Genomic DNA, 20,586 nt, shown 5'->3' with positions numbered 1-20,586 from the left:
AACAGCCAGTGTTTCTCCAGTTAAGCCTGGTTCCACTCTACCAAGTAGCACAATTGGGACGCCTAGTAGTATAATTGGAGGTACAGGATGCCCAAGCCCCCAGTTCCGGGGACGGGATTAAGTCCAATTCTTTCTCCAGGTGAGGTTTCTTCCCCTGCCAGATAAATTGTAGCAGCTTTGCTTGGAGCTTAGAGACCATGCCCGGTGGCAGCGGTAGGGGGAGAGTTTGAAAAAGGTATAGTACCTTCAGGAGAAATTACATCTTAATAGGCCCCACCCTTCCTAGCCAGAAAATCTGATGATGTTTCCAGCAAGTTAAATCGCTGCCGATTTGTCTATGCATTGTGCAGCAGTTGATGGAGGCGGTTCATGGCGTGATGGCTGCCAAGTTGATCTCTAGGTAGGGAATTGTCTCAGTCGCTCACTAGATGGCGTAATGCCTTGTCAGCTGGTCCACCATCTGAGATGGTAGGGAAAAGTTGAGTGCCTGTGATTTCTCCACGTTAACCCAAAAGCCTGATGCGTTTCCAAAGGTCTCAGGCTCCCTCAGAAAGGCTGCCAGTGCCGTAGCTGGCCTATCCAGCGTCACCAGCACATCATTGGCATATAGGCTTATGGTGTGATGGTCGCCTCCAAAGGCCACTCCGGTAATTTCGGGGTTGTCCCGAACTCTGAGCCAATGGCTCCATATAGAGAGAAAATAGCAGGGGCCATAAGGGGGACACCCCTGGCGTGTGCCTCTGCCCGTTGGAAAGGGGGCAAAGGTATGGCATGGATCCATACCATCGCTGTGGGTGTGAGGTAGCAACTTAGAATCTGTGTTCTGAATTTTTCCTGAAATGTATAAGGACCTGTTCTGGGTAAGGCCAGTGGAACCTGTTGAAGGCCTTTTCTGCGTCAATCGTTAGGAGCATACATTGAATTGGGGCACTCAAGGCCTTCTCGATAATATGTAAAATATGCTTGGTATTGTCACTCATTTGTCTCTGGGTGATAAAACCCTCTTGTCTGGGTCAATAATGGAAGGCATATATGGGTAGAGCCTGCTAGCCACTAAACAATTTCAGATCCACACTTAATAAGGTCATGGGCCGGTATAAACTCCTTTCCGACTTGTCTTTACCTTGCTTATGAATGACTGCGATAGATGCAGCCAACATCTAGGCTGGTATCGCCCCGGAGTTAGCAGCAAAGTAGTTAAATAAGCGTCTTAGGATATGCGCTAGGATGGGGCAAAAGGTCTTGTAAAAGGCTGATGAGTAACCATGAGGACTTTACCAATTTCAGCCGGGAGATGACTGATACGACTTCCTCTATATGTATTTCTCTGTATAGCAATTCGGCCTGGTGTGGTGAGAGAGGAGTCATTTGCACATATTGGAGATACCGGGTGCTGTCTGCAGGGGTCTAGGAGTTGGCCCGAGTATAGGTGCGTTTAGAATTCCTTAAAGGTGTTTGCTATCGCTTTATCTTCTATCACCAGCTCCTCCGATGCGTGAAACAAGGGAACCCTCAGGACCTGTAGCCGAGCATGCAATTTATTTGCTAAAAGCTGGCCACGTTTATCTCCACTGACATAAAAGGAATGGCGGAGAGCACCGTATTCTGCCCGATCCGTATCGATGGTCGCCAACTGAGAGTGAAGGGCTGACAGCTGATGCCAGACCCTCGGGTCCCCCGTGTGTTTATGAAAGTGTTCTAGCTCTTTGATTTGTTTGGGAAGGGCCTTCCATATCTCTTTTCTGGCTTTATTATAAGCGGCTGAGTTCGCAATGAGTTCGCTCCTAATTACTGTTTTGAGTGTCTCCCATAATGCGGTGTTAGAAATTTCGGGGTGTCCTTGTATGCAAAGTAGTTGGTGATGGTTTGTTGGATCTATGCTACCACCTCTGTACGTTGTAGCGTAATGTCTCGTTATCGCCACTGACCAGTGGGACATGCCGACGGGGTTAGGGACAGAGAAAGCATTACTGCGGCATGGTCTGAAAGCGTCATTGTAAGGATCTCCGTCTCTGTGGTAAGTGCATGTATATACTTCGTGCCCAGGAAATAATTTAACCTAGCATAGGTCTTATGTGTGTTGGAGAAAAAAGAATATTCACGTGTTTGGCGGGGGGGTGGGAGACCATCCACAGGTCCTTAAGCCCCATGTCCCTCAGCCATTTGTGCTCTCCTTCAGACAACCCCTGCCTGCCCATGCCTCTGTACCGTTCTCTCTAGAGTGTTAATGAATACCAGGTTGAGGTCTCCTTCCAGTAATACCCTCCTCTCAGCGGTAGCAGGGCAAGAAAAATCTAAAAACTGTTACTGGACCTCCAGTTCTAGTAACTTTATAAAAAAATACTCGACCTAACTGTAATGCACTGGACCTCTGTGAGCAAATGTGACAAGTTAACAAGATTTAAAGGCATTTTTATTGCTCATTCACTTTGTGAGCACTAAAGATGCCTTTAAATCTTGCTATCTTGTCACATTTGCTCTGCTTTCAGAGACAGATGTCAAAAGTCAGTTTCTCTTCCTACTCTCCAGAAAGGGCAAGTAGGATCTAAAAATAGCTCGAGTGCGAGCGGGCGAGTGGATTTTTCGAGCCCTGGCTAGACATCGCCGCTCCCAGTGCCATGCGGAGAACTGCCTCTTGCCCGTCGATCAGGGTGTAGATAGAGCCCACCACCAAAGACTGGCCCCTCCCAGCGTGAAACGGTAAGGAGTCTGCCCCTAGGTTCAGCCTCCTTTTGTCCCACCCTCCCCCAGAAGGAGCGTGCCACCAATATGGCCACCCCTGCCGTCTTCGTGGAGGCTGAGGAGAAAAACTGGTGTGGGAAAGCATGGGACCTAAGGCAGTAGCAATCCCTGGGGAGCAAGTGGGTCTCTTGAAGGAGGCAGATACCGCTCTCGAATTTTCCAAATATGATGATACCGCCCGGTGTTTATCGGTTTGTTGAGCCCTTCACATTAAGGATGAGAACTCGTGGTGTGGTCTGCATTGAGGCTGCCTAGACAGATGTAGGCTATGGGATTTAGCAGCCCACAGTCTAAGGGATCCGCTACTTGCAGTGGAGGTCGATTACCCTGTGTTCATGTCCCTGCATCAGTTGTGTTAGTGAGTCTAGACCCCAACAATAAAACCGGGAAAATGGAAAAAAAGGGGTTAACTTGAGAATTGGAACAACTTACTTTCAGTCCCACAGACTTACAAGTCTGCAAGTTTGACTGTAAGGGGTCCAATGTGGCCAACATTCCCCATCCCCCCTGCCCTTCTGCTTATACATAGATCTGTTGAATGCCCGGGCCTCTTAAGTGTCTTCCGTCTTGGCCAGCACCGCAGGAATAACCTCCAATGCTTGCTGTTGTCCCTTGGCTATCTATGCGGGATCTGGTGGCCTCGTCCTTTGTCGTGCTCCCCGTCTCTCCCAGAGTGGCCTTCGTTCTCTTGGTTGGGGAGGAAGAGCCCGATTCATGTCTTCTGTGGGCGGGTCCAGGCCCAGCACTTGACAGGCCTCTGTTAGGGGTAGTTAATAGAGTTTCTCTTCCCAGCGGAATATGAGGCAAAAGGGATGTCCCCATGAGTAGGATATCTCTTGGTTTCGTAAGTGTGTGGTGACATGGCGGAACTCCTTCTGCAATGTGAGTGCAGCAGAGTCTTGATAGAGGGTCAGGGTCTGTTCTCTAAAAGCGGTAGGGTGGATTTCCTGAGCTTTGTGCAGGATTTCTTCTTTGACTTGGAAACCGTGCACACATACTAGAATGTCTGCTGGGGTGCTGTGTTCAAGTAAGGCAGTCCAGCATGGTGTGCCCAGTCAATCTTTATTTAGGTGTCCGAGGACACACCTACGATGTGGCGGAAGAGGTCCCCGATGTAGCCGAAGGTGTCCTCCCCTGTCCCCCCCCCCCCCCCCCCCCTCCGCCTTAGTAGCTATACTCTGTATGCGGACATTATTCCGGCAGAATCTGTTCTCGAGTTCTTCCAGGTGTGTTTGCAAGTCTATATGTTGCTCGCAAAGACTGATGACCTCCTGTTGGACAAATTAAATTCCTCCTCTCTGCCATCCCCCCTGTCTTTCAGGGATGCAACGCAATCCTCTAGTGAGTCTGTCTCTTCTGACTTCCTTGATTTCCTGGGAGAGTTCTGTTTTGTCAGCCTGAAGGTCATCTCTCAAGGATGTGAATAGTGATTCCAGGAAGGAGCGTGTCACTGGTTCCTCTGCCCTGTTCTCAGCCTGGCTTTGCGTGGAGTCCAGTGGGGGAGGGGGTTCGCTGGATGAGCCCCTGTAGGGTGGGAGAGCATTTCTTTGAGAGTGCGGTCTTTCTTGATGCGGTTTGTTGCCATTATTGGTCGCAGTCGTCGTAGATCCTTTCCAGCCCTCATACTTTAGTATGTCCACACTAGCCCCCACTCCCCAGGGAGCCTCCAACTCGAACCCTCGGAGGAGAATGTGGTCAGCAGCCCTGTGTAGATCTCTCCCCTGGTTTATGTCTCACTGAAGGTGCCCATCTGTCAGGTCTGTGCTCGCTCTCAACAAGGATGGGGTCCCCAATCACCTTCCAGCTCCCTATGCCTCGCAAGAACCGTCCTGCAGTGTAGGTTCCAGTCATGACTCTGGCACCTCCTGGCATTCTTTAGTTGCTTAGATGTCTTGGGCCCCAGGCGGGAGCAGAAACCACGTTGGGGCCACCGATGGAGGTGAGCACAGCGGCACCCCCCTGTGTGGGACCCCGCGGCCGGTGCAGCTGGAGCTTCTTCTTGGTGGGCAAATCTGCTCTCCTTTCATAGATCGGGTGGGTGCACCGGTCCCCCGGTGCGTCGCTGCTATTTAATGCGGTGTATTGAGGTCACAGCCAGGCTGTTGGGCCTAGGTCCTAACTTGCCAGGGTCAGGGTCCTCCCATTCACAGCCCTGGGTGACGTAACAGGGCCCCTGGGCGTCACCTCTGCAAGCCTAGGTGCTTACACCCCTGCTTTACCCAGCATGCCCAGCTCCAATTCAGCTATCACATCGGCCCTTCTATGCCAGTGCTTGTGCCGCCACTGTTTGCGCTCAGGGGCCCCTCCACCCCATGAGCTCCACTGCGGCCTGCACTACCAGCAGCCCAACCCAGATCACCGGCCTCACCTTCAGGCCCGTCCACCGCCAGGAGCTCCACTCAGCGCTCCTCGTGCAGCAACTGGGGCCCCCCACCACGTATTCCGGGAGCCTCAGATGTCCTGGCGGGGGCCATCCACAGGTGCCATTTTCTCTCACTGGATGGTTCAATGATATAGTATTGGGTCAGCGGCGGGTTGGAGAGACGAGGAAAAGTGTCCTACCCTGCCGCCATCTTGGCTGTGCCCCTTGAGCACCGGTTATCAAAGTTTGCTTGTTATTTACTCTTGTACTGTATCGGAGTTCCTAATCCCATCACCTTCTGGAGTAAGCCTTGGCTACTCAACTTCACTGTGGAAAGTACCTTTTACAATAGTGGAGTGAACAGCATTGTGGTAAATTACTATGGGCTTGAGCAGGCGTGTAACGAAGGCCCCCGCGGTGCGGTGGGGGCCCCAGGCTTGCCCATACTCGAGGGGGGCCCCCCTCAGCCCCTACTAATGTGAGGGCCCCCTTCCGCACATCTTGCAGGGGGGCCCTCTCACGTTTTGTTAGGCTACTGGCAGCGGCTTGGGTCTGAGTATTTTAGTCGTCCTACCATCAGGACTCGACAGCCCTCACGAGGCTTGGTTTAAACATTACCTCTGCACGCCTGCCTCGTCAGTTAGATAAGAAATTCCATTTCAGTGGCAGAACATGGTGTCTCTAATAAGTTAGGCTCCCTCGTTATGTCGGAGTAATGTAAATGCAAGCTAAGCTGTGACCAATTAAACTGCGTCAGTTTGGGTCATTTGCATGACTAGCACTTGGGTGTTTTCTACTTTCCCCGCACAAGCGCCAATTTCCTCCTGTGTTTCTTAGACATTGTAATGTCACCCTCCAAGGAAAATGTTCACCCTCTTTGCAGACGTGGCCTTTGTTTGGTATGTGCAGAGAGTGAGAGAATAAAAAGTGCCAGTCCCAAGAAAGCTTTCATCTGAGCAGCTTTAGGGGCAGCAGCTGTCTCAACTTAAGTTACCCTCTTTTACCTAGCTGTTTAAAATGTGATATTAGGAGTTATTTGTTAACTTTGTCTGTTATTTCTTTAAATTAGCTTTCAGCGAGGGTGAAGAAGACTTGGAAGCCACAACTGTTTGACCGCGAGCTGTACAGCGAGATTCTCGATAAAAAATTCACCATCACCGTTACAATGAGAACGTTGGATCTCATTGATGCAGCTTATGGATTTGATTTCTACATACTAAAGGCAAGCCTTCATTTCATTTAGTTATTGTGTTTTAATTTTTTCCTTTAATGAGAAGTGCTCCAGGTACAGCAGAGGATTATATAAAGAGTACCTGTATTGAAGTTCTGGATGTTGGAGTGGATTAAGTGTTGAAATAAAGTAGAGGTTTATACAGGGCAAAAAGATGATGTTTAAGTTTGACAAAGAGGAGACATGTCAGTGAAACACTGGTATTGCAAGGAAAACACTTTTTAAAATGTTATTTTACTCTTTTGTCAATACAGCTTCGTTTCACATATCAACAGTAACACAAACCCCAAGCATGTACAACCAAAACACTGTGAATTTAGTATACAGTAGCATACAGTTCTGCACAGACATAATTACAGACACCTGTACTATGTTGATCAGCGACTCAGTCCTCCGTGATTACAGCAGTAGTGGCAACCACTCCTGCCGGTAACAGATAGGCCGTGAGAGGGGCCCAGATCTCCTTGGGCCTTGACGACAGTGGCAATACTTCAGCATAATACAACAGCTGGTCTCTACAGTATATAACATCCTCCAACCACTTTTGTAGCTAAGGAGCGTTTCTGCTATCCCAGTTTTGTGCCACTTTTCTCTTTGCCAGTAATAGGGCAATCATTACCAACCTTTTATTCTGTGGTTTTAGGTAGCTTACAAGTCCCAGCAAACAAACTTGTGGTGTGCCTCTCACCAGCACCATCTCAGATAAGGATTAGTGACCTGCATCCAGAAGTCGTGTGCTCTTTCACATAGCCATGCCAAGTGGACAAAATCCGCATCTTGCGTTTTACATCTAGTACAATTGGCTGCCTCTCGCAGTCCATACCTTTTTAACTGCTTGGGGGTGTAATACAACTGTTGGATCAATTTGAAGGGAATGATGCGCATATTACAATTAGCAGTCAGTAACCCTGTTAAGGAACACAATTATCCAATCCTTCTCCGTAAGTGGAACGTCTAAGACCATGTTCCATTTTTCTCTGGCTTTACTGTGTTGTGGTGCAGTTTCAGCCTGCATTGATGTGTATAGTCTGGTAACCAACTTTATACTGGAAGGGCCCGCCGTCATGGCTTGTAGCAGCTTCAAAACTAGCGGTTCAACAGAATGCCAATCATTAAGAGCTTTGAGGGCTTCCCTTAGTCTGTAATAAATAAATACTGTTAACGGAGAGCTGGGCTTTCGCGCCTGTATGTCCTCCAGTGCAATAAAAGTGCCTTCGGGGTATGCATCGCCCATTGTGACGATACCCATATCTGCCAAAGCCACGATTGACCGGTGCTCTTGCGCCACGGAGATATAAAGGTACTCTGCCAGAGGCAACACCGGTGCATAAATTGGAAGCTTTCCCGCCTGCTCCGCCAGCTCCCTCCACGCCTGCGCCGTACAGTCTGTCGTGCTCATTTCCCGACGGGGATATGTGGATCGCGTCCTGAGCATCCACGTCGACAGCAGCTCAGGAACCACATCATCCGCTTCCACCGCCACATGTGGCAGGAAGGGCCGCGGGAAATACCTGTAGTGCGCAAATTGCACCTGTGCACGCAACTAATACCTGCACAAGTCAGGGGCACCAGTCAGGGGCACCAGTTGGGAGGCCTTGTGAGGACCTCCCAACTACATCTAGATTGTTTTCCACCAGACCACGCGGATTAGGACAGAACACAGTCTTGTTAGCCTGATAGGCACATTAGTGAACAAATATAAAAACTTCGGGAGGACGGTCATTTTTATGACTGCTATTCTATCCGCCAGCGACAGTGGTAACCTAATCCACTTGTTCACTTGTACCTCTGTTTGCACCATCGCTCGACCAAAACTTTCCCTCATTACAGTCCTGGGATCGCTATGAATCCATTTATTTGACCGGGTCTACTGTCCACTCCAGCAAACGGCAGGGTATTGGGTGTCAACTGAAAGATCGAAGATTTATCCCCGTTTATTCTAAGACCTGAGAGATGTTCATACTTGATATATTCCCTTATCAACGCATGTAGTTCCTCCTCCGGATTACATACATAAAGCACCATATCGTCCGAGTACATAGATATGAGTGGACGTTGTCTAACTCTGAACGCTGCTTGTGCATATTTCTGCTTTATTATGCACACCAAGGGCTCTATCACAATTGCGAACAACAATGGGGAGACCGGGCACCCCTGTCTTGTTCCCTTACGAATCAAAATAAGCTTAGAGTGGCAATTATTAATTCACACTCTGGCAACAGGATTAGTGTACAACAGTTCAATCCATTGAATAAACTCGAATGGTAACCTCGTACACATTAGCACGTCAAACTCAAATCCACACTTGATGGAGTCCTAGGCCTAAGCCGCATCGAGCATCACTGCCGCCGCTCTAACCTCCGGATCCAGTTGATGCATTACTGCGAATAAGGTTCGTAAGTTGTGTGCGGTGGAGCGAGTCGGGACAAAGTCTGATTGGTCCGGGAGGACCAGCGCCGTCAGCAGGGGACGCAACCTGGTGGCTACTGTTTTTGTAATAATGTTTGTATCTATATTCAATTATAAAAGCGGGCGGTACGATTCACAGCTACCTGGGTGCTTACCCGGTTTCAGCAAGGTGGTGATTTAGCGCTTCCTGTAGAGTTGGAGGTAGGAGTCTTTTCTGATATGCTTCACTATACATGTTGAGAAGGTGAGGGGCTAGCAGGTCTACATAAGCTTTGTAAAACTCACTTGGCAAATCGACTCCAGCTGTTTTATCAGAAGGAAGCCCCTGAATCGCCTCCTTCACATCCTTAATAGTAGATGGCTGCATTAGATACTCTCTTTGTCCTGGGAAGAGCCATGCAGGTGCTATCTCCTCCAAACATGCGTGCACCTCTTCACTCAATGCTTCCTGCCTTGGACCATACAGTTAATAGTAATCCCTAAATTGCTCGATAATTTCAGGTGTGATCTAGCACTTCGTGCCGTCCTGGCGTTCTATCTCTGTGATGTACTCCTGCGACCGCGGAGACCTGATCATTACCGCCAGCGTGCAGTTAGGTCGTCCTCCCTCCCCAGATGTCCTAGCTGTCCAGCACCTAGACAGGTGTTTGCTTCTTGGTCTGCGGTCTCATTATATTCCGTTACCAAATCCCTGATTTCAGACAGTCTCTCCATTTTCTATTATTGTTAAGGATTTCTCCTTCTTTTTCATCCGGGATCACAGATCCTTGAGCACCCCTGCGTGTAGCCCAATGCATGTCCCCCTGATAGTGGCTTTAAACGCCTCCCAGAGTGTGCCTGCTTCCTCCACAGTTCCCTCGTTTTCCAGAAAAAACAGCTCCATGGCCTACCTCGCCCCTTCTTTAAAAACAGGATCCAGCAGCGAGGATGGTTGAATTCGCCACTGGAAAGGTTGTGTGGGAAGGCACACATTCAATACCACCGGGGAGTGATCTGATAGTGTGCGCGGCAAGTGCTTCACCCCGGGAGCAGCCGACCCGGAGATCAACCAATGGAGTCCAATGTACCGAGGACATGTGAGTGCCTTTGGGCGTCATAGGATATCAAGCCCTCCAAAGATCAATAAGCCTCTGGGTGTGGTTCATGATATCATGTACTACTTGTGAAGCTCATTTGCTCTGCATACATTTCCTGAAGTACATAGATCAAGCCTTGCCAGTTGATCCATCACTGTTCATTTATAAACCTTACTTAGGAAACCCCAAATACCCACATACCTACACCTTGTTCCTGGGCGCCACCCTTCCAATTAATCATTCGCGCTCCTCGCACATATCTGATGCGAAACCTTCTTGTTAGCGCAGTGGCTGCTGCCTTCTACTGAGCTCACACTCCAAATTCAAATGTTGCGCCCGGTCCGCAGCTTCTCACCATGCCGCAGCTCTGGCACGATATTCAGCGCAGCAGTGGCCAGTAGGCGCCACACTAGGCCCCACGCTGGTCCGCTGCCGCCATACCTTGCCAGGTCACCTCCTCTGGTATGCACTGTATACCCTGGGGGCTGCCGCGATTCTTCCTTCTGCTGTTGCGGACATTTGCCGATAACTAGCTGGTTCCCGCCTCACTGACTGCTGCTCCACAAGACCTCCGCACACGTCCCGTGCCGCCATCTTGCTGCTGTTCAGGCCTGAGCTCCGTAAGCCCCAATACTCAGTCTGGCTTTATCTTTGGCAATATAGTTTGGCACCAGTAGTGCCTCTTACTTTCGGGACCGTTATTACGATATTTCTTCCTGCCGATGTCCACCCATTACGCCGATAACTGTCGTATTCTGTTTTCCAGCCAGCAGAGCTACACTACAGTGCGTCCATTTTGCCGCAGCCTCTATAGCGCCCCCACAAGGACAATACTTATACTGGAAAGAGGCAAGAAAAAAGAATGATTGGGATTAATAAAGGATCTGAGAATATGTGAAGAGACTGGGTTGTTGGGAAGAGCAAGAAGGGAGTGTAGGGTATAGAAATAATTTGAACAGAATCATGATTATCATGAAACCGTTAAAGTAGCGACAAAGAAACAAGCTTTGCTAAAGTGCTATGAAATGTGAAGTTGTTGGAATGTGTAGTGAGATAGTTTAAGTGGACTGCCTGAGAGAGCAAGAATACCCACACCAGGGACTGGCAGATTTGAAAGAAAGCAGATATGATACAGGTTGATTAGCTGCAGACTTTAAACCCCAGAAAAATAGAGGATGATAATAATGGAATGAAAGGTTATAAGAATTAAACCAGCTATTTTAAAGAGAAGAGAACAAAATAGCTGCAGGTGTAACAAAGGAATGTGCAGAAGAAGGGAGAGGATAGATAATTATGGAGGAAATAAAATCTGTTTTATGAAAGCAACTATGTAAAGGTACTGTGCACTTTGGACTGTAGGACAAAGGAACGCAGTTAACTAAAAGGATGGATGTGCTTAGGGGAAGGAAAATAAAATTAGTGAAAGATCAGCAGTAAGGTGGTAGGGTTCCATGGATATAGTACTAAAATCCCTACAAGAGGTTTTGAGCAGGATGAGAATAGGAGGGGATCCCCTGTGGCATAAACCAGTCCCGGACAGGGCAGAATGAGTTTGTCGTTTGAGCCTAAAAAACTATTTGAGAAACGTTGACCATTCAGAAAGAACAGACCCAAAGATATTCTGATTACTATGCCTGGCATGAGTGGAAAATTATTGAAATTGAGACAAGTGTGCAAGACAAAATTAGAATGTGAGGCAAGGGATTCAACAGTTTTAGAAAGACATTTAAGACGATGGATCACGTTTCACCCACCCCTCAACAAATGTGGGACTTACACTAAGGTATGCTAAAATACACCAGACAAAATAGATGGGGGAAACTGAAATAAGAGATGAATATGGGGAATTTGACGGATTAAACAAGAAAGGCAGGTAGTGGGATGAAAATAATAAATCACAAATGAAACTTTGGAATATAATTGGTGAGTGGGAGGAGGAAGTGGAGTAGGAAGTTGCAGAGAAAATGTGTGTGAGAGAAATGTGAGTAGTCATTTGTACCAAAGGAAATTGGGGAAAGAATAGTGGGAAAAAAGAAGTGGTCAGCAGAATTAAGAAGACTAAGTGTATTGAAGAGAAAAACGTTGCCATGAATTATCACGGAAAGAGTAGGGCTGAGAAGTAAGGAGAATGCAGTATCAGTAAGGAGGCTGCCAAGGATGCCCCCAGAAAGGTGTGTGTGTGTGTATAAAATAAATGTGTCCCAATAGCACTTGTTGTTTAGAGCAGCTGTACTAATAAACACACATTCACACTTTTATTTCTACAGTGCAACGGTCAAATTCAATTTTATTACCAGAGTACAGCAAAACTAACATGAGAAAATATGCTATTTATTCCCATTCTTGAAGGTGGGGAGGGACATCTTAAGGCTTCGCCTTTTGTAAGTCATGACCCCCCGTAAACTCAAAAATGGTAATAAATAGCCTATTACTCTGCATACGTGTGTGTCTATGTATGCATATTACCTACTGCCGGTCGCCAGAAGGTAGTTATAGTTAGGACCTAGTTTCCATAGGAAAAGCTTTTTTTGTTTTGCTAATCACTTAGTGCTGTTTGGCAAATCTTCACAAACTTTTCAGAACTAGTTTGGCACTCACTTCAGCTCCTTTTTGGAAAGTGTCAGGTTTATTCATTAAGCGGGGACCGAGAAAAAGGGGGAGGGTCCCAAAATGCGTTTTCCTCATGCAATTTACTATTATAGGGATTTTAGACACGACTACAGCCCGAACTGTCGAACGGAATTACACCACATTTGTCCGAAAGCTAGTTCTTGGTCCAGAAACGTGCTTTTTGTTATTAAAGATATTTAATAACAGAGTTATTAAAGAAAATATATATGTATATCTAGAGACGCAGATTCACCACAGATCACCCGTGAATGATCTGCAAATCCACATGCCAACAGCAATGCCATGACTGGCCGGACCCAACCTGAGAGAAAATGTGAGGCCACCATTTTGTGAATTGAGGCCCAGTTATGGGGCTATAGAGTGAAAATAGGATATAAGGGATCAGGATAGAGGTGTCCTGACCTCATGGGACTGATGGAGGGTTGTGCAGGTCCCCTCAAGGGGAAGAAATTGTAGAAAAATGTATTTTGTGTGCTCGCGAATATCCACGGATCCTGCGCGGCACTCGACACAACCACTGTGTGAATCCACGACGGATCCGTAGATCCAGACTCTAATTTTAAAAAAAATACCCCCACTCACAGACCCACTCACAAACACACACACCGAACACCACTCACACACCCGTAAAGTCACTCAGAGAACCACTCACAAACCTACACAGGTTCTAACACACCAACTCAGACCCACACAGCCAGTCACACACCCTGGGGCTGGTATTTGACCGGGAGGGGGCCTCTCATTCTCTGGGACTAGGTTAATTATTGTAGGGGAGGGTGTACTTGGGCCCCTCCCAGGGCCATTTTTAGCTCCGGGACTCCATGCCCCACCATTATATTTATGGGTGAGGGGGACACGCAGCCTCCCTCCCTGGGCTGATTTCGGCCCAAGGGACAAGTCAACAAAGCGTCGGTGCCCTGATGCCCACCCTGAGCATCCACTATATCCTTGTTTGGGGCGGCGGGGTGATCCCCAAGGCTCCAGCTGGCTCCCTGCATCCAGCAGGAGCTGGCATCACTCCCGACTGCAGGGAGTTTCCCTGCCTGCATTACTGTGGGCAGGGAGCAAGATGAAGTCTGCTCCAAGCTGGCGGAAGCATTTTTAAAGCTCCCACCAGCTGGGAGCGGACTTCTTGTTTTCTCTCGCTTGGTGGGAGCTTTGAAATTGCTCCTGCCAATTGAGAGCAAACACAGGTTTTCCTGGCCATGCCAGTATGGACCGGGAAACTGCTATGTCTAGGGGTGGGCAAACCAGGACATAGCAGGAGCCGGTCCAGGGGGATGGGGTCCCCAGGGCCATTAATGGCTCCGGGAGGGGTGGTCATATCCCACCCTCCCCTTTGTTATTGTGGCCAGGCCCCTGGGGATGGGGTCCCAAGTGCCGAAATCAACCCGGAAAGGGGGCTGTTGCCCCCCTCCCCCTTATTAACTTTGTTTTTGCTGGTGTTTGAACTCTGGACACTGTACCATTGCTGATCAGTGGTAAAGTGCAAGTGCTCCCTGTGTAACATAGGATTGTGATTGGTTATTCCTGATTTCCATATTTCATTTACTGGTATTTCTCCAGTAAAGTGCATTGTGTGTGCCCAAGACCTGTAAACCAAATTCTCCTAGTGGGCCTCCAGCTCTGATTGTGCCACCCAGATGAGTAGCCCTGCAAACATGTCTCAGGCCTGCCACTGGCAGCGTCTGCAAGTGCAGTTTTAAACCGCCATGACGACCTGGCAACTACACCCTTTTATTACATGTAAGGGACCCCTATGGTAGATCCAAGGTCGCCCCATGGGCAGGGTGCAATGTATGTGAACGGTAGGACATGTACTGGTGTGTTTTACATGTTCTGCTAGTGAAATACTGTAAGAAAGTGCCCTCTTTTTACATGGTTGCCCCCTACTTTGTGTTTGTCCCAGTAGAAAAAGTAGCTTAAAAAGTAATCCAAAAAGTAACTAAAGAGTAATCTGTACAGTATTTCAATACCTTGACCTACCTGTATTTCAAACCACTGCATTTGAACTTTCATTCACTTGTAAACACTGCATAATATTTTGAAAACATTTATTTAACTTACCTGTGCCAGGCTTGACTTGGATCTCAAAATAAAATAAAGTAACAATATTTTTATACAAACAAAATTGGTCTGAGTTCAGTCTTTGAGTGTGTGTACTACAAATGCTTAAGACTACCCTCAGATAAAACCTTACTGCTGGCCCACACTACCACAAATAGAGAGTAAGGTGCGATCTACTTTTACCTCTGCCTGCCTTTGGAGTCTCACTGGACTCTGTGCACACTATACCTCATTTTGGTACATTATATACAGAGACAGTTTCTTAAATTGGTGGATCAGCAGTGGGATATACAACTTTGCATTTTTCCAAAATTACTAAAAGTCTTGTTAGGGCCTTAGTTAAGTCCCTTTAGAGTTTTAGAAAAATAAAAGTTCAATTTAGTTAGGTATAAGGGGGGGTTAGAAGTTTTTTTTTGTAACAAGAACCCAGCTGTTAGTGAAGATAACCACAATGGCATAGAGAACCAGGTTGAGGAGCTCGACCTCACCCCTTATCTCCACTTAGAGTTTAAGGAATTAAGGTCTCTATACAAACTTTAAAAATATAATCATGGGGTCCCATTCCTCCAAACAAAAGCTCCAGGAATTGTTGGCAGGGTATGCTACAGACCATCCTTCTGACAATGGTGAAGACCTCTCAGATGAAGAAGTAGAGGGAGGAGATGAAGATAACTACTCTTCCCCCCCCCTGCCCCCCCCACCTCATAGGGAGAGAAGGGCCCAAGTGCCCTTGACTCCAAGAGTAAACCTCTCTGCACCTAGAACCCACACAGGTGGTTCAGGTACTATTGAGGATAGCCTCAATGAGGAGGACAACCTTTTAGCAAGGTTGACCAAAAGATTGGATCTAGCGACCAGACTCCTGGCTCTGGAGAAAGAGAGAGCAGAGATGGGCTTAGCTCCCATCAATGGTGGCAGCAATCTACTAACTTAGGATAAAGAGCAATGTTATGATCCTAAAATCCCCAAAGGGATTATCCCAAAATATGAAGAGGGTGATATCACATCACAAAATTGTTCACAGCCTTTGAGAGGGCTTGTGAAATTAGAAAAGTGAAGACGTCACATTGGAGGAAACTCCTTTGGGAACTGTTCACTGGTAACTGCAGGGACAGACTTCTGAACCTTACAGGGGCATATGCTGGGTCTTATGGCCTCATTAAGAATACTCTGATTGCGGGCTTTGGACTCATAACTCAGGAATATAGAATTAGATTCAGGGGGGCTCACAAAACCCCAAACCAATCCTGGATTGACTTTGTTGACTACTCAATTAAGACGGGGAACAACCTTTACAACGCAACTTTTACAACGCACTACCTTTACAACGCATTTTTTACAACGCATAATCCATTACAACGCATGACATTACAACGCATGACACTACAACGCATTTTTAAAAACTACCTTTACAACGCATTCCATTACAACGCATACTACCATTACAACGCATACCATTACAACGCATAATATTACACTACACTATCCAACACTTACCCTACTGTTGCACCCCCTGGAGTTAGAATAGTAATTTTTACCCCTATACTATCCAACACTTACCCTACTGTTGCACCCCCTGGAGTTAGAATAGTAATTTTTACCCCTATTCTATCCAACACTTACCCTACTGTTGCACCCCCTGGTGTTAGAATAGTAATTTTTACCCCTATACTATCCAACACTTACCCTACTGTTGCACCCCCTGGAGTTAGAATAGTAATTTTTACCCCTATACTATCCAACACTTACCCTACTGTTGCACCCCCTGGAGTTAGAATAGTAATTTTTACCCCTATACTATCCAACACTTACCCTACTGATGCACCCCCTGGAGTTAGAATAGTAATTTTTACCCCTATACTATCCAACACTTACCCCACTGTTGCACCCCCTGGAGTTAGAATAGTAATTTTTACCCCTATACTATCCAACACTTACCCTACTGTTGCACCCCCTGGAGTTAGAATAGTAATTTTTACCCCTATACTATCCAACACTTACCCTACTGTTGCACCCCCTGGAGTTAGAAAAGTAACTTTTACCCCTATACTATCTAATACTTACCTTAAATGCAATTTAATATTATGCGTTGTAATGGTATGCGTTGTAAAGGTAGTATGCGTTGTAATGGAAATGCGTTGTAAAGGTAGTTTTTAAAAATGCGTTGTAGTGTCATGCGTTGTAATGTCATGCGTTGTAATGGATTATGCGTTGTAAAAAATGCGTTGTAAGTGCATGCGTTGTAAAAGTGTGCGTTGTAACGTCATACATCCAATTAAGACACTAGATGGTTGGTTAACTGGAAATAATGTGCATGATTTCTATGGACTTTTCAATCTGTTTATGAAAGAACATATTTTAAGTAAATGCACTAATGAAAAGTTACATCAGCATTTGGTAGACCTAGGTCTAATTTCTCCCCAAGAATTGGGAAAGAAGGCAGACCACTGGGTCACGCCAAGGGTGACAAAAACAGCCACTGGGGTTGACCAAAAGAAAGGGGTTACAAAACCTCCCCAGGGGAACGGTGGTGAGAATCCCCAAGATAGAAAGCCAGAGTCTTTAAATGTGCCCCAAAAACCTGAACAGGGGGGTGGGTCCTAAAACTCTTCCTAGTCCAATAATAGGTACAGGGGAAAGAACTTTGATCCTTTAAAGGCCTGGTGTAAAAAGTTGGGACACTTAACTGGAGATGCTACTTGTCTGAACAAGAAGCCCCCTAGTCCTCCTACAGGTACTCCTGGTGTAATCAGTCTCCAGGTGGGATCAAACAGTGTGCCCAGAGCAAATCAGGGTTCACACTGAAGCAGTTCTAGTCACAGAGGGGGAAGTTGAGTTTGCCACTTTAGCTGTGTGGCCATCCAACTTAAAGACGTATTTGCAATACTTCAGGATCAATGGGACTAGAATTGAAGCCCTGAGGGATACAGGTGCCAGTGTCACTATGGTGAGAGCTACACTAGTTTTCCCAGAGCAATACCTGATTGGGAAAACTTGCCCAGTCCAGTCACCTATGCTGACAGTGTTACTACTAACCATGCTATTGTGACATTGAACGTGCGGGGGGGGGGGGGTGTGGCAAGGAGGAGGGCCGGGGGGTTGCCGGCCTGAAACCGGTAGTTGTCTCTCCAAAGCTTCCAGCTGCATGTCTGCTTGGTAATGACCTGGACACCTCAGCATGGGTAGAACTAAAATCCCAGGCAGCAATGCTGGACATCCCTGAGATTGTGTGTCAAGACTAGAGCCCAGAGCCGAAAGCAGGGTGAAAAAGGTGTTGGAGCCTGAAAGAATGGACCAACCTTACAAGATGAAAGGTAAGAAGACAGGGAAACCAACTTCTGTGCAGCAAAAGGATCAGGACCCCTCTCTTCAGGGAGATGACTTGGACACCCAGAGGGAGCTGAGCCCATGGAGCTTGACCCTTAGAGCTGTGCCTTGGACAGCAGGACTGCCCAACTTTTGAAAGCCCGAGGTAGCAAGCTGCTACCCAGGAAAAGGGAGATGTCAGTGATACCCACAGAGTCTATTGGGAGGAGGGGCTGCTGTACACTGAGGCCAGAGACCCCAACCCTGGAGCCACTAGGAGAGCTTATGACATCCCCCTAGCTGGACATCTGGGCCAAACCAAAACCTGGGAAAGGCTAGTTAGCCACTTTTACTGGCCCCAGTCGTCTCAGAAAGCAAAGGAGTTTGTCAGCTCTTGTGTCATCTGTCAAGCCAGTGGCAAAGCAAGTGGGCACCCAAAGGCCCCCTTGATCCCACTACCAGTGGTTAGGGTTCCCTTTGAAAGGGTAGGTGTGGACATAGTGGGTCCACCTGCTCCTCCCACAGCATCAGGAAACAAATTCATACTAGTGGTAGTGGATCATGCCACTACGTATCCTGAGGCAATTCCACTTAGGACTACTACAGCTCCTGCAGTAGCCAAGGGCTTCATTGGTGTCTTCTCCAAGGTAGGGTTTCCTAAGCTGGTGGTTTCATACAGGGGGTCTAACTTCATGTCTGCTTACCTAAAACACATGTGGAAAGAGTGTGGAGTGCAGTACACCCCATCACCCACAAGTCAATGGTCTTGAGAGGTTTAACAAGACATTGAAAGACATGATTATGGGGCTCCCTGAAAACCTCAAAAGGAAATGCGTTGTTCTCTTACTATGCGTGCTTTTCGCCTACAGAGAGGTGCCTCGGAAGGGAGTAGGGTTTTCCCCCTTTGAACTTCTGTTTGGCCATTCTGTTAGGGGACCACTCTGTCTTGTAAAAGAGGGTTGGGAGAAGCCTCTCCAAGAACCCAAACAAGACATTGTGGACTAGGCCTAAGGTCCAGAATGGAAAAAGCTTCCAAAAATCTTGAGGCCAGCCAGGAGCTTCAGAAGCACTGGTACAACCAAAAAGCTGCACTGATAGAATTTCAACCAGGGCAAAAGGTGTGGGTTTTGGAGCCAGTGGCACCAAGGGCTCTCCAGGACAAATCGAGTGGTCCTTACCCCAGCTTAGAAAAGTGAGGTCACCTACTTGGTTGACCTGGGCACAAGCAGGACACCCAAAAGGGTGATCCATGTGAACTGCCTTAAGCTTTTCCATGACAGGGCTGACATCACCATGCTGATGGTGACTGAAGAGGATCAGGAGACAGAGACTGAACCTCTCCCTGACCTCCTCTCATACAGCCCCAAAGATGGGTCAGTGGATGGAGTTGTCTTTTCAGACACCCTCACTGCCTAACAGCAGACGGACTGCAAGCAAGTCTTGCAGCAGTATGCTAAGCTCTTTTCCTTGACCCCTGGTCATACAAACTGGTGTACCCATGATGGGGACACTGGTGACAGGGGACCTGTCAAGAACAAAATCTATTGGCCGTCTGACCAAGTCAAGGAAAGCATCAGAGCTGAAGTCAGCAAGATGCTGGAGCTAGGGGTTATTGAACCCTCTGAGAGCCCCTGGGCCAGCCCAGTGGTTCTAGTCCCCAAACCTTAGCCCCAGGGTGGAAAGAGAGGAATTTGGTTCTGTGTGGACTATAGAGGGCTCAGCGCTGTCACCAAGACAGATGCTCACCCTATCCCAAGAGCAGATGAGTTGATAGATACATTGGGTGCAACAAGATTTCTAAGTACCTTTGACTTAACTGCAGGGTACTGGCAGGTTGGCATTGCACCAGGCACAAAAGAAAAGAGCATTCTCCACACCTGATGGGCATTATCCATTCCATTGTTAATCTTTATTTCGGCTCAAAGGCCATAAAAGCAGCATAAGTTATCACAATTCACAAATAAAATAGGCGAATTAAATCACAGTTATAAAATATTGCGTAACATTCAAAGAGATCAGAACTCAATATTGAATTATAAAAAATTCCTGCGTTTTAGCCACATAGCATTTAAAAACCGGGAAACTGCAAATACTATTGGGGGTTGGGTATCATATTTCAGGACTCTCATTGCATGCTCACACTCTCTGAAACCAAGATTTAAACAAATGGGCTTAACCCAATGTTTTCTTTGAATATGATAGATAGGACAAAAAAAGAAAACGTGGTTTTCGTCCTCCAGACTGGAGCCACAAGCCGGACAGGCAGTGCTATTATTTAAGGCCCACCTGGAGGTAAACGATCTGAGTGGCAAGCATCCCAATCTCAGTTGGCAGTAAAGCTTCCTAGCAACCGGGGGACTGACCAGATCTAGGAATTCCTCTCTCCTATAATTGTCTTTAATTTGTAGGAACTCGGTCGTCAACCACCCGGACTCCGCACATTCATGTAAACACATGAGATGATGGTTTCTGGCCTGTTCGGCCAATTTTGCTTTTGGTAGGGCCGGGCACGAAGTCTCTGGGGAAGTCCATAGTTCAGGTAGACCAATCTTAATGCAGGCATCCTTAACAAAAGTCAACCAGGGAATGTTCTCTTGCTTTAATAGGGGCTAAACCCCCATAAATTCCTCCCGATAAGAACCCAGCTCTGCATTAGACCAAAGTCTCTTCCAATATACTAGTGGGCGCAGCATTACCACTTGGTCCATAGGTAACAGGCCGAGATCCAGCCTGATAGGGATCAACGGGGAGCTAGACGGTAA

General features: G+C 47.3%; 1 protein-coding gene across 2 annotated transcripts in view; it reads left to right on the top strand.

Annotated features, from left to right (window-relative positions):
• The window catches only part of MRPL28 (mitochondrial ribosomal protein L28), a 239,119-nt gene that overhangs the window by 85,873 nt on the left and 132,660 nt on the right, over window positions 1–20,586 (top strand). For both annotated transcript variants that reach the window (XM_085628314.1, XM_085628315.1), the window contains exon 3: window positions 6,174–6,326. In XM_085628314.1, coding sequence (XP_085484440.1) covers window positions 6,174–6,326 — 153 coding nt within the window. The remainder of the gene's footprint in view (window positions 1–6,173; window positions 6,327–20,586) is intronic.

This window comes from Triturus cristatus, chromosome 10 (genome assembly GCF_964204655.1).
Source record: "Triturus cristatus chromosome 10, aTriCri1.1, whole genome shotgun sequence".
In the NCBI taxonomy this organism is placed as follows: Eukaryota; Metazoa; Chordata; class Amphibia; order Caudata; family Salamandridae; genus Triturus; species Triturus cristatus.
This window is presented reverse-complemented; position numbering and strand designations above follow the sequence as displayed.